At 35.0% G+C, this 16,072-nt stretch overlaps 1 protein-coding gene across 2 annotated transcripts in view; it reads right to left on the bottom strand.

The window, feature by feature from the left end:
• The window catches only part of LOC131591777 (palmitoyltransferase ZDHHC17), a 64,714-nt gene that overhangs the window by 4,128 nt on the left and 44,514 nt on the right, over window positions 1-16,072 (bottom strand). The window contains exons 11-16 of one of the 2 annotated variants that reach the window (XM_058862821.1): window positions 9,051-9,173; window positions 7,057-7,119; window positions 5,822-5,915; window positions 2,456-2,539; window positions 1,903-2,060; window positions 999-1,093 (exon numbers count right to left, since the gene is read on the bottom strand). In XM_058862821.1, coding sequence (XP_058718804.1) covers window positions 999-1,093; window positions 1,903-2,060; window positions 2,456-2,539; window positions 5,822-5,915; window positions 7,057-7,119; window positions 9,051-9,173 — 617 coding nt within the window. The remainder of the gene's footprint in view (window positions 1-998; window positions 1,094-1,902; window positions 2,061-2,455; window positions 2,540-5,821; window positions 5,916-7,056; window positions 7,120-9,050; window positions 9,174-16,072) is intronic. The other variant, XM_058862822.1, reaches the window with a different exon arrangement.

Here is a 16,072-nt window from a genome sequence, read left to right on the forward strand (position 1 = left end):
TCCATCTGCTACTTAACAGAATCACAGAATGGGCAAGGTTGAAAAGGACTACAGTGGGTCCTTGGTTCAACCAGGGTCATCCTAGAGCACATTGCACAGGACTGTGTGAATCCATGCTGACTGCTCCTGATCACAGTTCCCATCTCCAATCTCCTTTACCCTGCGTGGCACCAGAAAGAGCAGCAGCTCCCATAGGAGGCACAGCAGGATGAGAGGTGGTTTTTTCTTTATCCAGCTCCTTTTGTAACATGCTCTCAAACCATCAATATATCATCTTTGTGCCTTCACTTATGTCCTGCTTTGGCTCCACAAGCTGCTCTATGACCCTGTATTCCCATCTCAGTGCTATTTCGTCCCCAGGACCCCATCCTTCATCTTGCATCCTCATCACTACAGAAACCAGAATCCCAACCTACCCTTTTAAGTACTGATGCCCAAAAACTGTATGCAACAGCTTGCTCTCACCCATGCAACACCCACTTCAGTTCCTGGGACATCCTGCTCCCTTTCCCCACAAACAGCTTTAGCCATTCTCTTCCTCATGAATAGGAAGAAAGTGAAGCCTCTTTTCTCACAGTAGAAGAAAGGGGAGCAGCACAGAGCAGCACATTCAACAGCACAGTTAGTATTACTCAGGAGAAAGTGCCTGGTGTGGAAATGAATGTCCAGGTCAACACAGACATGCTGCAGTAAGCAACTACCTCTGGTTTGAGCATCTGCTTTATAAAGAGGGTATTTATTTCCCCCTCAACTCTATGATGAAATACAACCACTGCTGGAAAGCATTCTTTTCTGTGTTTATGCACTGTATGCTACAAAGCATTAATCACTTCCTTTAACTGGATAGAATGTGTGACTGTGAAAATAACTGACAAGATTCAGCACTCCAAGTAGAGAAGATATTCTGAAAGTATTTAGGTGTGTTCTGTTTTGACAAGCAACATGATTCAAATGTATGCAAGGCTACACAAGAAATTTGTATATGCTTCAAAACTTACTTGAATGGGCTTTCAATAGATGTGGTTGTAACTTTAAAGTGCTTATATCTTCTTGCATTCATCCTTTCATTTGTTGTGATACCCAAGCAAGATATCTTAAGACAGGAAGAATAAGTAATTTAGCTTACATAAAAACATTTAACCAAGTACTGCACAAGACAGTCTGAAAAAAGACCAAATTTACTGTTTAAAGTCCTTCTTTTGACAAACAAGTTTTTGACTGTAGAAATTATCAGAAGCAAACATAAAGCATAAGATTTTGAAATTGATATATGTTGTAAGTAATTAATATTGTAAAATTGGAGGACAAAAACTTACTGAAAAGTTTTACCTAAGCCTTAGAGAATAATTCCTATTTCCAGGAAATCTTTCTGATAAGATTGAATTCAAGTTGCATGGTTCATTAATGACAAGTCATACTTCAAGGTTTTCAGTATGACTTTTGTTCCTCAAAAAGGATAAAGAAAACTTGGGTTTGGTCAGATTAGAGTTCAATAGTATGACCTCAACTCACACTGAAGCAGCGTAAGAAATGATTGCATCCTCTGTCAAACTACCACTCCCTTTCTGTTAATAACATACAGCATCATTATAAGTTGGCCCCACAGCTCTTATTCTCTATTAGTCTTTATTGCCCTTTTCTGGTCTGTCTTACGTTTTTGTTATTCTGAGAATGGAAAGCAGGAGGCAGGTATTTTAACCTCTTGCACCAAAAAAAAGCCATGTGAATTAGAACTGAATGATGCCTAATCCTAAGAGACAGCAGATGCTTGCCTCCTCCAGCAAGGCTGAGAGATTAAACACTTTGTCTAGCACAATGGATGTGAAAATTTAAATGACAGAACTATTTGATACTGTTATATCACTCTCAAGACAGCATTTTGAGTGAAATGCTCTTCCGTACCTGATACATCTGACACATCAGTAACACAGCCACCCACATGAAGTGAAACACACTGTTTAGAAACATCCAAAACATCCATGGAGAACAGGTAGCAATCTGTGTAACATAGGTCCAAAATCCATCCTTTGTATAACTTGTCTCACAGTGGAAACCCCAGTCTAGTGGAAAAAAAAATGTCAAAAAATATACATAAGATTTAAGGTATGTTTATTGTACAGCAACATATAATGCCCACATTAGAATGCATTCAGTTAAGTAAGAAAATTACAAGTGCCAGAAGAGCTTTACTTGCTCTCTCTTCCTTTCCTAACTCCTTGAATACAGGACACATGCACATACTTGTCTGTGATGAAGAAATAAAGATCAAGGACAAGAAAAACATCTTCTAAATTAAAATACAAAATACAGTCAAATATTATCGTGCAGCTCAATTCCAGGATAAAAACACAAAACTCTGATAATGCAAAGATTTATAAAAATCTATAAAAATACAAGAAGATAAAGTATATAGAAGCAATTGAAGAAAAAAGCCAAAAAAATCACATTTACTCACAAGAGATACATCCATAGATCATCCAGCAGATCATAAAAAGCAGGAAGAACAGGTATCCCATAAAATAGCGATGGTTCCCTGCTCCTAAAGTTGCAAAACAGGGACCAAATTACTTCACTTTCAGCAGCAGAATGACAACATTACGCCAGAAAGCTTAATTGCTTACTTAGTAGTACTGCTTATTATTGTACATAGAAACATTACTCTACAATATTAAGCCACTATAACTTCAAGACAGTGAAATTAGCTGATTTACTTATGATTTTTCTTTTATTTCTCAGACAACAAAGCAACTTCAATTTTGTCACATTACAACTGCAATTCACTAATTCATTTGTAACTTCTTTCATGAACTACTGAAATTATTGATAGACAGTATTTAGAGCAATGCTGGTGACAGATGTTGCAGAGTCCTTAACAGCTAGGAATTACACATTAGTCAGTATTTTTTTTAAAGCCACTGAAAAACCAAACTGCAGAGTTCACTTTCTTAAAAGTAATAGAAATATAAACAAATATACAGCCTTTCTTGATAATAAGCTAACTCACATCTTATGTTTGGATGCTTGATGAAGCTAGCTAAAAATAAGATATCTAGTGAAACTTGTAAAACAAATGCCTGTAACTGAACAGACAGGGCCTAAGAACCTAGCTACAACAATGAATGGGATAAAAACAACTCTGCCTTAGAATTCTAATGCAAGAAAATTCAGTTACTATAAGACTGATCTATTTTTAACAGTAGTAAAGCTAAAAATATGCCTCTTATGAGAGTACATCATAATTCTGAAGTACTCAGCCTTCCTTCTGTTTGTAAAATATGTCCAGTGTTGCAACCTTCCAACAGCTCCAGGCTGTAAACTAAACCCACAGAGATGATAATGGGCTACAAAAGATTTGGCTGTCATCATTTACCAGCACAGCATTTACTTCTTTATTATGTCAAATGTTTTCCCTGCTAAAACAAGAGCATCCTCTGGAGGCAGAAAATAATCAAGTGCTTTTAGCAAGTGAGCTGAAAGACTGTATAAATAAGAGATGAGGAAAAACATAACACAAGCTAGTCTAAACATAAGACACTTCTCTGAAAATCAAACAAGTGCCCAAAACCACAAAATTACATTGTAATATTGCCTTCAATCACCTAAGGGCATATGAGAAAGTGTTGGGAATGTCCATAAGGTATTGCTTTCACTTACATTCTAAATTTCTGCTAAGTTCCAGAAAATAAATTCTATAAAGAACACAGATGTTAAGCAGTGGCCTAGAAGTCCATCTGAGAGGCATCTGATGGGATGCTTCTTTCAGCAACATCTTTAATGATACTAAACCAAATTCTGCCATATGTGTTAAGTAAGGTACAGCATTTAAAACTATAAATGAAATTGAACAATCTTGATAGCAGTTAAAAATTAAAAAACATCTGTGGAAAAAATAAACTGGAGAAAATGTATTTTGAATAGTATTAGGCAAAACACAGTAATGTGCTCCACAGTCACCTCCTGGATTGGCAGGAATAGAGTCATTCTCTGCAGTTAAAAGAAAAAAAATTTGATACTCCTATTTTGATACTGCCATTTTGATACTCCATTTAGAGGATAAATATAGTCATTTCCAGAGACTTGCTTGCTGTATTTTAACTAAAATCTTGAGGAAAACAATTTTCCCTAGTTGCCAATTCATTTATTTTTTTATATTCATCATATTAATAATTTTTATATTAATTTAATTTATTTTATTATAGTCTCCACTTTTTGTCAACTTTTTCAAAATGGTAAAAATATTCTAAGTCTCTTAATGTGCCAAGTTTTATCCCTAAAGGACTTATTTTAGGGTGTCTGCAAACACTCTTACAAGATTTCTCAGTCCTATCTTTAGCAACATTCTTATCCTTTTAACACATTCCACACACATCCAAATTCCACCTTTCCAGAAAGGCATGATTCATGTTTCCCTTTTTGGCAAACATACCACAAATGCTGTTTTAAGAATGGATTGTTTTGCAATCCCATGCTTAGAGTGACCACGCACCAATCTGAGACAAAGAAGCCATATAAGGCTGCTCAGACTATCACTCCCTCTGGTTCAGTTCCAGCTCCCATACTGAGATTTCTAATGCTTTTTCCCAGCATAATTTCAAGGCCCCTGATGTTTAGTTTTACCTCCAGTTTCCCCACACTGTACACCACCACTAAAAGACAGATTCTACTTTTCCATCATCACTGTTACTTAAAATCCATTTCCTCCACCTACCCTAATCCCATCACTCACAGACTCTCTCAATACACACAAAGATCTTTCCTCCCCCATTTGTTTTTAGGATTTTTTCCAGTTACCGATTAAAATACTGGGTCTCTCTGTCCCATTGACACGTACTCCTCAGTACTCTTGCAAAACATAAGCCCATGCTCCCCTGCCTGTCTGAATTAATATTTTCTTAGTTTTTCATTGTAAAACATCTAAAATATAAACCAAAAGTATCTCAGATAGTAACATCTGTAGGAAACATAAAACATAAGGGGGTGATATAAGTTGATGTCAATGAGACTTTAAAGACATTCTATTACAATTTAAATGCCAGGATCGACTATTTTACTCTTGATTTTCGGACCAAACTATTCTGATTAGTCATTATTTTATCTATTTGAAAGGACTACAATGAAACATTTATGAACTGTTAACTGTCAGTGAAGCCAGGTCTTAATTCCTCCCCAAGATTAAAGTTACCTCTACTTGTGTCCTAAAAAATTAAACATGTGAAGCAAGCTGCACTCATTTCCTAGCTGAGAGGTCTTCAGTGCTCCCTGTGTAATAATGAGTTTCAAATAAGTTTCTCAAAAAGTATGACTGGGAATAGCAGCATTTAGAGACTTTATTTCTACTCTACATCCATTCATTTCATAATCACTGGGGAGAACAAAAGACAACCTGGATGGTCAAAAAGAGGAGAATACCTCATTAGGAAGCAATTCTGTATCTAACTTCTATAATTATAACAATTTCAAATATGTATATTTTACCAATAAATCACTGAATATTATTGGTCTAAATTAAAGTTTCTGGCTTATGTAACAGATAATAATCAGTGGTGGAATTGGCACATGCCTTTTCAGCAGTTAAGCTTTGCATCGTTTCATGACTAAACTTTATGTCAATAAAAATGCATATGTAGCAAATTGAATTAGACACAGAATAGTTTTGAGGATGGGCATATTAGAGACAACACAAATGAGAATAATGCAGAGAATCACGTGTAGAAAAAGAATTAAGCTCAATATTGAAAAGCTTCTCTTAAGAAGCCAAGTCACTTCCACTGTGAAATGAGAACAGGGAAAACCTTGCAGAGCGTTTTGGCAGACAACTCACCTACACAGTTCCCCACCCATGGGCAGTGGTGATCGAACTTCGCTATACAGCGATTGCAAACACCACAGTGTTTGGACCTCACTGGCTTCCGTATCTGTAAAGGATAATAAATGTTTGTTTAGAAAAGCAACTTACCCTGATATATTTTAAATAGAAGAAAACACAAACCCTCAATTTAAATGTAAATTAATTGAGGTGTTGTTAATTCCTCAGAGAACTTAAAACTTGAAGGTAATTCTTAAGGCAAACCTATCTATTTAGCTTAATCTACACACTGTTTAACACAAACATCAGTACAACTGCACTGAAATGATTTTCACATTATTTTTCTTATACAAAGAATTATTTTTTAAATACAAACTTCTTCTATCACCTCCAGCTATTGAGCTTTGTACAGCTCATTTCAACCAGAATAATTTCAGCTTTTAACAATTAAAAAAAAAGAATGAGCTTGAGTTCCACAATTCTGTATGGTTTGTAACCGAGCTCTAACATAAACTTGTCAGGTTATTTTCTAAAGACAGAAATATGACTCAACAAGCAGAACTCGATGAAACTTAAAATGCTAAATTACTAAATTTTTCTTGAAAGGTTATGTCTTAAAATAAGTGGTCTGAGATATATATGAATATAAAAACACATAATTTTTAAGGCGTTACATCTGTATACAATTTTCCAGCTTCAAATTTGGAGATACAAACATCATTCATGTTCCACATATATCAGAGCTTGGCAGTGTTAACACTGATACACTTGAGCATTTTGTGTTTGCTAGTCAACTTCCACAGAAAAGACATGGCATATTTACTAGACAACATTTATTTTTTGCCCCCTCTTGACTATTCCCAGATAGAGAAATACTTGATTTTTGAAAAGAATATTTTACATCATTTTAATTATGCACAACATAATTTTACTGCAAATTATGGAGGTAGTGGAATGTCAAGTGTGATTTTTATAACTTGCTAGTGTATAACCAACCAACGTGGTAGACATACTGGATACCTGAATTTTGATATTGGCAAGTTATTTCCATAATGAAAATTTTTCTTCTCTCACTGTTGCTTTTTTTTTTTTTTTTTAAAACACTGGTTAGATTAAATAGTACAAATAAATTCTGCCTTTGAAACGGCAATAATAAGGCCAAATATGTATTCATTACAGGAACACTAATTTTGGCTTAGCATTAAATAAAAAAAAAAATTGGTGGTGAAATTGATTAAAAAATATACTACCAAGCAAGTACTGCAGAATATACTGAGGTCCAGACTTCCTGTCTCTGCAAGTTCTACTATTGTCTGCAGGAAAAAGAAAAATTATAATTTAGCATATAAACTAATGGTGACAAGCATTTTCAGACCTGTGGCTGTGAGCCCTTTATTTCAGGTACTTTCTACACACAGGAACAAATTCAATTCAATGAAACTGATTTTGAATCTACTTCCTTAAACCAATATGCATATTTACTTTTAAATTAATTCTAGTTTATACTTACTCCTAGTCAGATACTGTGATTTCAGTGCTGCTGGTGTGACTTTTGATTACCTGGACAATTTCATAATTAGTCTCTCTGATTTCAGTGGGAATGTAACACTATACTACAGACTAAGGAAAGGATGCAAACAGGAATGTGCATGGTCTGACACTCAACACTGGAGTTCAGTATTGTCCACAAGCAAAATCCCAAACCTCAGGAGATCAGAACTTAACAAGAGCAGAGGAATTACTTTTAAATGTAAGTGCAGACCCAGGATCACTTCAGTTAGATCCACATCATTGTGGTTTGTAAACCTTCTATGCTTCTGAACCATAGAAGAATTTTATTTATTTCTTCACTCACTTTAAGAGGGACTTCGACTATTTTATAACACAAAAGAAAGGGTATAACATATTAAAACAACAAACATCTGAGATTTTTGCTTACTAAACATTTCTAAGCATACTTAACATGGTTATCTGAAATTAAAAGAATTTTCTTAGTTATTTCAAAGCTAAAGGCTAACTCAGCAATAAATATTTGAAGACAAATTATGAAAATGGGAAGTGCTACACTGCATGAAGGTAACATAGACATCCTACAGTGGCTCATACCCCTGGTAACAGAACATTTTACCATGTGGTTAGCTGCAATGTAAGAAATCTGAAACACTCACAGCCATATGCATCTGCCTCAGTAAGTTGCATTTTGCAATTCCTGCCCAGTTCAACAAAGCTTTTGGAAGCACGCTTGCCTAACTTAAGCAAGTAGATCAAATAAACTGCATATTTGTGCAATTTGCTGAATACAATCCAAAGTGTCACAGCTGACTACTCTACATAATTTAGTCCAGTTGAAGGAAAAGAATTTAGTTGGGAATTTATTTGGCAAGCTAGCAATAACAGAAATGGAATTTTCAGAGTAAATCCAAATCTGCACGTTGATTAGGAACTCATCTATAACCTACTGCAGAATACAAAAATCATTTTATCTACACTATCCTTTTAATGGCTATTGTATTTTCATTCCTACATAAGGATATAACTCCAAGTGGCCTGATCTTAATCCATACAGGTCTTTTCCCAAATAACCATGAAGTAGAAGCTCAAAGTTCATTTTAGGTGGAATGCTGGCTTCCAGGAAACTTAAAACACTTTTGCTGCTTGTCAAGTTTTGGCATATTCAATGCTCAGTTTGGCTGCTGGAAACAATGCACTTGATTAAAAATATGAGATGCTAATAATGATACAATGTCTTAGATATCATTAGATCACTCATATTTTCTCTGACATTTATACCAAAATAAAAGCCAGCCCCAAACTTCCCGGGGTTTTGGCTGTTTTAGCCTCAAAATGTTTGTCAGTCTAATACTTTCAGATACAAAGGTAAAGAAAAGTAGAGGTGCTTAAAAGTCTGGAAAGTTTTCAGAAAATTAACTAACACTTTTCCCATAATGGCTATTTGTTTCAGTAGGGCAAAAGCCTGAAACTTCACATTTTCTTTTTCACTTAACAGCTTTTTAAACTTTTAAAATTGAAAACTCAAGTTACAATTTTATTTTGCTCCTCAATATGACCAATATGCAATTTTGCACCAGGTAAGACTTGAACTGCATTCCACATGTTAAAAAAAAAATCTTGAAGGCTTTTCAACATTTTAAACCTTATACAACTTACTGAAATGTAAAGTACTGAACAGCAAATTAGCTGATGGAAGGCTGTTGAAGAACAAGTTTGTATCTCTTGGCTTTACCTTTTTCTTTTGTTCTTCCGTGGCTTTGATGATTCCTGGATCTGACTTCCAGGATTTTCCAAAATTGTAGAAAAGTGCAACACTATTAGCAAGGAACGGAAGATGTATAAAGAAAAAATTGAGATGTGTTTACAGTCAAGGAATCTCAAGTGTAAAACTGAATTTCCTCTTGAACATTCTCACTGATAATTCTGAAATAAAATTTAACTAAATTTAAATTTTACTAATGCCCTTGAGTCACTGTCTTCAGAATTAATAAAAATTCAGCACTGCTGTAAGAACTAGTTCAGTACTCAGCATTTTCCATTGCTCAACCTTTAACACTTTTAAGAATCATCTATTCCATAAAGTATTTCTAAACCATTTATCCTTCTAAAAGATCAATAACAACAGTTCTGTTTTTGTAACTGTTTTCCTTTTAATTAAATTAAATCCCATGAAATTTATCTTCTTAATAACTATTTCCTGTTTTCAGAATAAACATTTTGGAGTTCTATTTATAAGACAGACATTTGAGTGCCTATGTCTTCAGTGGCTTGACATTCCTGTGATATCACAGGACGGGCTGTTTCCATCCATAAATGGAATTTTGCTGTAATGGCCACTGTTGCATGGCAATCATGTCCCAACGCCACTTATCTCCAAGAAAGGTACTGTCTGAAACCTGGGGTCCTGTAATAAGGCAAAACACATATTTTGCATCACTGGAAGTTATTTTTAACATACTAATATGTCTAATACTTAAAACACCACAGGATTTATTATTCTGTTAGTGTTTATAAAATCTCTTACCATAAAGACAGAAAATAACCATTTGTTTTAAAATACATTTCCTGCATTCAATGCCTTGCCATGTAACATGCTAGTCTTAGAGCACTTGACATTTCTTGAGAGAATTAAAACATTTTTAGCAGTGATGCTGAAAAGCCAAATACTTCAGACGTTTCTCTTCCACAAAAGGAAAATTATTTATTCCCATAAACCTACAAAAGACCTAACAAAACTGACTAAAGACACCTTCTGTAAGCTGCCAGTTATAAGAAGATGCCCTACTTGACAAATCTGTGGTGGCAGCCTCTACAGCATTATCCAAACAAAAAGGACACCTAGTACTCAGGCAGAAAGCACTACACACCCAAATTACACTGTATTTTGAGTAACTTAGATACATTCAGATTTAAATAGCTTGCAATGCAAAAGAACCCTGAAATACAAACAAATACAAGCAGGCTTTGATTTCTAAAATGCTAAGAAAGTCTGGTTGTTTATCTGAAGTGTATCGCAAATTATTTTTGTTTTTCTCCTACTGGGGCAAGGAATTTGCTGTGAATTTCTAATAAAAAATATTGGCAAGTTAAATTAAAATTTTCATAATGTATCTTATATAGTAGAGTGCTAATATCAGCTCACTAAAGGAAATTAATCTTTTCAGTAACAAGATGTTTCCTGCAAGTTTATAACTTGGGGGGAAAAAACATCAACTATACTGTAACCTAAACACTCATGGCTCTATTTTATACATTAGAGATGAAAAGCTCCAACTTCAAAATGTATACAATCCAAGTCCTTACTATTTTTTTTTTTTTTCAAAAGCTACCTGATGCCAAGAATAAACTGGTGCAACTGAATTGCTTAGCTAGAGATAGATTACATTTTCTTTAGAATACTAAAATAATCGCTGGGTTTTTAACAGTGAAAGGTAGTTTTCCATTAAATGTACCTTAATCAGACAACCATTACAAACAATAAAGATACAACTGGAACCAATTTTATGACCCATACCATACGTCATGTCTAGACTTTTAAAGGAGATGTGAGAAAAGACTAAGAGGGTTTTTATAACCTTAATGCTTTTCTACTAGAATTGTTTTTCTACTAACTTAAATTTGGATAACCTGTAACAAAGCAGCTGTCCATTGTGTCAACTTACTCCTCCCCCATTTTAATCCCACAAATACAGCGAGAACGTAACAGATGCTCCACAGAGCCTGTCTTCCCTGTCCTTTTATCACTGTGGTATCAGATGAGTGCAATGCTGACAGGGTAAATAATGGCAGATAAAGGTCTTCGGTGCTAGAGCTGGGAGACTACAGGACAATTAAAGTTTTCTTCTCCAGGGTATTTCCAGCATGTGATATAGATAAACAACTTCAGCTGTAGGATTCATCTCACCCACTTTAAACCACTCAGTATGGCTTCACAGACATCAGGAAGGAAAAAAAGCCATGTCCAATCTTATCTTCAGTTTCAAGATATTTAAATTATATAAGTGAAGCAGAGGCTTACTAGTGGCTAGTTTTTGTCACTGGCCATGAAGAATGTTTAATCTTCAATACAGATGCCCACACTAGAGGTATCTAAAATCATGCTGAACTCCCCCCTGAAGTTTACTCTGAAAGAGATCTTAAGCAACTTGAGACATGTCTCAAAACTCTTCACATGTAAGAAACCCTTGTTGGTTTGCAATAGCTTCAGATTAGGGAATTAGTTCTCTAGAGACAGTGTCTCTTTTTGGTAACATACTACTTTACAGCTACACAAGGACAAAGTGCATTGCTGTATTATTTAGGGTTGCAAAATGCATAATGTATCAGGTATTCGCACCTCCAGCCTTGCCACCAGTTTTGCTCCTTTTATGCAGTTTCCCCAGTTTTCATTGAGAGACAAAGCAGAAACAACCCCAAAACACTTCCTACTTTCAATCCTGATCGACATCCTTTCATTATTAAAACAAGTATAAGATGCTGAAAATTATTCCAGGAACTGGAATGGAAAAGGTCATCTCATTAAAAAGAAAATTAAAATCAAACAAGCACCACACAACCCCTAAGTCAGGTAAACATGGGATAAGTCAATTTTTCATCATGAACTGTAGTCCATTTAAAAGGCCCCAATACATGCAGCTTCCTGCTATCAGGCATCATGCAAGTCTGAAATCAAGCAAAAATGCACATTATAGACCCAGATGTGCCCTTTTGACTAACCAAAAATCCTTTTCTCCTGCACAGAAGAATCTGCAGCCAGTGTAAGCTGTCAGAGATCAAATATATGCTAATAAACCTGCTAATTCACAGAATCATAGCATCACAGAATGTGTCAGGCTGGAAGAGACCACAGTGGATCATGCGGTCCCACCTTCCTGCTCAAGCAGTGTCATACCAGGGCACACAGCACAGGGTTGTGTCCGCAATTCTGGAATAACTCCAGTGAGGGGCGACTCCAGAACCTCTCTGGGCAATCTGTTCCAGTGCATGCTCACCCTCACAGTAAAGAAGCTCCTTTGCATATTCAGGTGGAACTTGCTGTGCATCAGGTTCTGCCCACTGCCTCTTGTCCTACTGCTCTGCACAATTAGGAAGAGTCTGGAAATATCCTCTGACACCCTCCCTTCATTTTCTTACAGACATTGATGGAGTCTCCTCTCAGTCATCTCCTCTTGAGTGTCAACAGGCCCAGCTCCCTCAGCCTTTCCTTGTAAGAAAGCTGCTCCAAATCCCCAGTTTATAAGAGCTGTACATCTGGATCTAAGAGTCCAGGCAGGTCACAGCAGACAGCTATATGAGAAGCCTCATTTGACTAGACATTTATTAGACAAAATCAGTTTGTAATTAACTGAAGCTCTGCAAAAACCCTCTTCCTTAACTTCTTTTCTATCTGACATAAAAGAATCCCTTAGCTTGCAAATAAACTCAGCACATCTCCTCCATGCCAGAATTATTTTTTTTAAACTTTTTTTTTTTTTAATTTTAGGAGAAGTATTTAGACATGGGAATAGAAATTCTGGACAACTGGGCCCAGAGTTTGGATTTTTGGGGTCTTTGGTTCCTGTAGTAAGATGACTGCTGATGTGGTTTTTTCTGCATGAAAACTTTTTGCTCTTTTACTGAAACTAATATTTGGTAATAATTTTTTTAACTGCTTAGCTGTACCAATTAGCTTGTTACAGTTTTTAAAATCCTATGCAATTGTATCAGTTTTGTGGAAGAATAAAAATCATGAATTCTCTTACACCCAGTTTTGAAATGATCCCTAACTGAAGAAGTGTACAATGTTTGTGTTCTTTAAGCCAGACCCCATCAATTGGTGAAGTATATTTGAAATGAGATAATCAATACAGTATTAGTCAATGAAAAATTATTTTAAAAAATACAAATTACCTTATCTCATAATCTCAGCATTGCAAATAGGATGAGACAGCAATAAAGCTTGCTTAATTAAAACTGCACACTCCCATTTGTATCAAATGGAAGCAGAAGAAACAAAAAAGACCACCGTGAATACTGTGAATTACAACAAACCGACATCTTAGAAAAACAGAGCAGTGTAAGAACTTTTTGACATAACAAGCAGTATTTGTTCAGCTGGAACTGAAAAGACTGCATGAACAACTGAGATATAATCTTGGTAGGACATTTACAGGACACAAGAGAATGTTCTACCTATAAATACTAAAGAAAAATAATGAAATGTGAAATTCTAGCCTCACATTATTGAAAGTGTAATTTTAAATAATTTTCTTTTCTTTTAAAAATAGAACTAAAATAAAACATAGTGACTTAGTGCGTAGGATTTTTGAGGGCATTTTCGGTCCTACTCTGCAAACACTAGAAAATTAGAATTCACTAATGCAAGACATAACCATCCTTTGTTATAGGCAAAATATAGTTACAGGATACAACAAAACAGTGGCAGGGAGGCATAGGACCATAAACTCATATACAGATTTAAAAATACACAGATCATATTCCTCATTCCCTGCAAGAACAGGATTTCTACTTTATCAGATACACCAGACTCAGAAGCTGCTGAGAAATACCAATAGAATAGAAACGTTTACAAAAAATTCAGTACATTTTCAATATTGGCTTTTGGAAAGACACATAATTAAATCTTAGAATTTCGAGATTTATTTTTCATGTGACCATACCTAAATTCAAGAAAATGCACTGCAAATCCTTGATTTTATTTTTCTTTATGATACATTGCATTAACTGCCCTTTTCTGTCCCATTAGGATTAAATACAAAAGAGTTTATGATCTTCCACACACCTTCAACATATCTACAAGAAAAGAAAATTCTTACCAAACACCTAAGTATTAAAAGTTGCACTTGGAGCAATTAAGATCTTTATATTTTTTATAATATAAAGCTCCAGTAAGGCAATTCCTGATAGCTGTCTGAGGTTAAAAATTCACTTCCCCAAGTAAAAGACAGTCTGAATTTGTGAAAACTACCAGGACATGTTTTATCACTTGAACACTACAAAATATAAAGCAGTACTCTAGTCTGCTGTAAGCAATCATATAAAGCTGTAAAAATACAGGAATTCTTCATCCAACCACAATGCTGTGCCTCATACTATGAAAATAGAGGAGGAATGCAATTTCCTTCTAGCAATAAAGCTACAGGGCAATTTTCCAGAAGAAGAATGAATTTAGAATCTTATTACAAAGACCTCCAATTAAAAATCACCAATTAAAGGAAGATGGCCCCAAGCACTTGGTTTCTAAAACTGCTTGTCAAAGAACTGTGTCAGCTCTAATGAAAGTAATTAGTAACTGAAGGTCTTAGACCACTACTTACATGCATTTACAGAGGTTATGAGACACCAGCTTGGGACAGAAGCAGGACAGTATTTTATTAACATTCTGAAGTCAGATTTTATTAGGGTAATTGTCTATACATCTAGCGAAGAATTAAGATTATTCTATGATTTTTAAAAAAACTACGCCAAACTTCAAGCTATTTAATCAGAATGACTAACAGAAATTAAAATCTAAGCAAGTTGGTAGATACATGAATGAAATATGAGCTTCAGGATAAAAACCTCAAGATTTGCCAGCTTTAAGGGACACAAGATGCAGGCCATCATCAATTTGTATTGCTTGTACAGCCATTTTAATGTGGTCAAGGACTTTAAATCAAAGCTGGACACATTCTTAGATTAGGTCCAAGCTGATGTTACGTTAGCACAAGAATGCATTTCACAGTACCTCAACACTTGCAATCCAAAACACATAACAGCTTTCGCTAACATAATCTGCTATTTCTAACTACTGTTTTTTAAAATATTTCTATATTCATTCTGTACTCATTTTTCTTATTCTGCAGCCACAAGTAAATTTGAGTAAAAACACAAAATTCAGGCCAGGCAGACAGACTGGTAGTAGGACCAACTTTTCTAAATAACTGTTTCAAGACATACTAATATTGGTATCATTCTTTTTTTTTTTAACTTAACAGCAACTAGATTTTAATTTTTAAGCTGTTGGGTTTGTTCTTTTTGAAACATGCCATAACAGCCATTTCCAGTTGCATGGGACTGCTATTCACAGCAGCATCTTTGCAAACACTGACAGAATGGAAGCCAAAGGTAGCATGGAAGCAGGCTCTCCTCTCTGTTCTCAACCCAAAAATACACAGATGATTTAGTTAGGCTTGCAGAACAACCAAGAAGATGCCAAAACAAAAGCACTTCCACTATCCTATTTCATAGGAATTCATTTCAGGATGAAAAGAAAACCAATTTCTATAAAATCCAAACCAACATCCTCATAAAATTCATTTCAATTATTTACAACTATAAGAACTGTATTAAACATTGAATTTCTACTTTGTTTTCTTGGCTACTGAAATTACAGTACCCAAGAAAGTTGTTTAAAAATTTGATTCTATTTCCTTGCCATGGAAAATTAACATTCCCCACTAACTCTGAAGCAACTTCTACCACCATGAGTAAGGGAAATTCATATCTAGACAATCAAAACCACAAAAATATGATAATACAGTGAATCGATATTGTTAATACACATATTTTCAAAATAACTGAAAATACAGTTAAGAAATGTATCTGAAGTTTGTACAAAATGGAATTTTCAAAATCTTTAGGAAGATTTAACTATGAAACCAATTCCACTGGAATTGAGACAGACCACGAAGCAGCCTACTGGTTTTCAGGATAGTGTCTAAAAAATGCAGTCAATTACATTGTGTACCTCACAGCCAGAGAATATTTTAAAGA

Source organism: Poecile atricapillus, chromosome W (assembly GCF_030490865.1).
Source record: "Poecile atricapillus isolate bPoeAtr1 chromosome W, bPoeAtr1.hap1, whole genome shotgun sequence".
NCBI lineage: Eukaryota > Metazoa > Chordata > Aves > Passeriformes > Paridae > Poecile > Poecile atricapillus.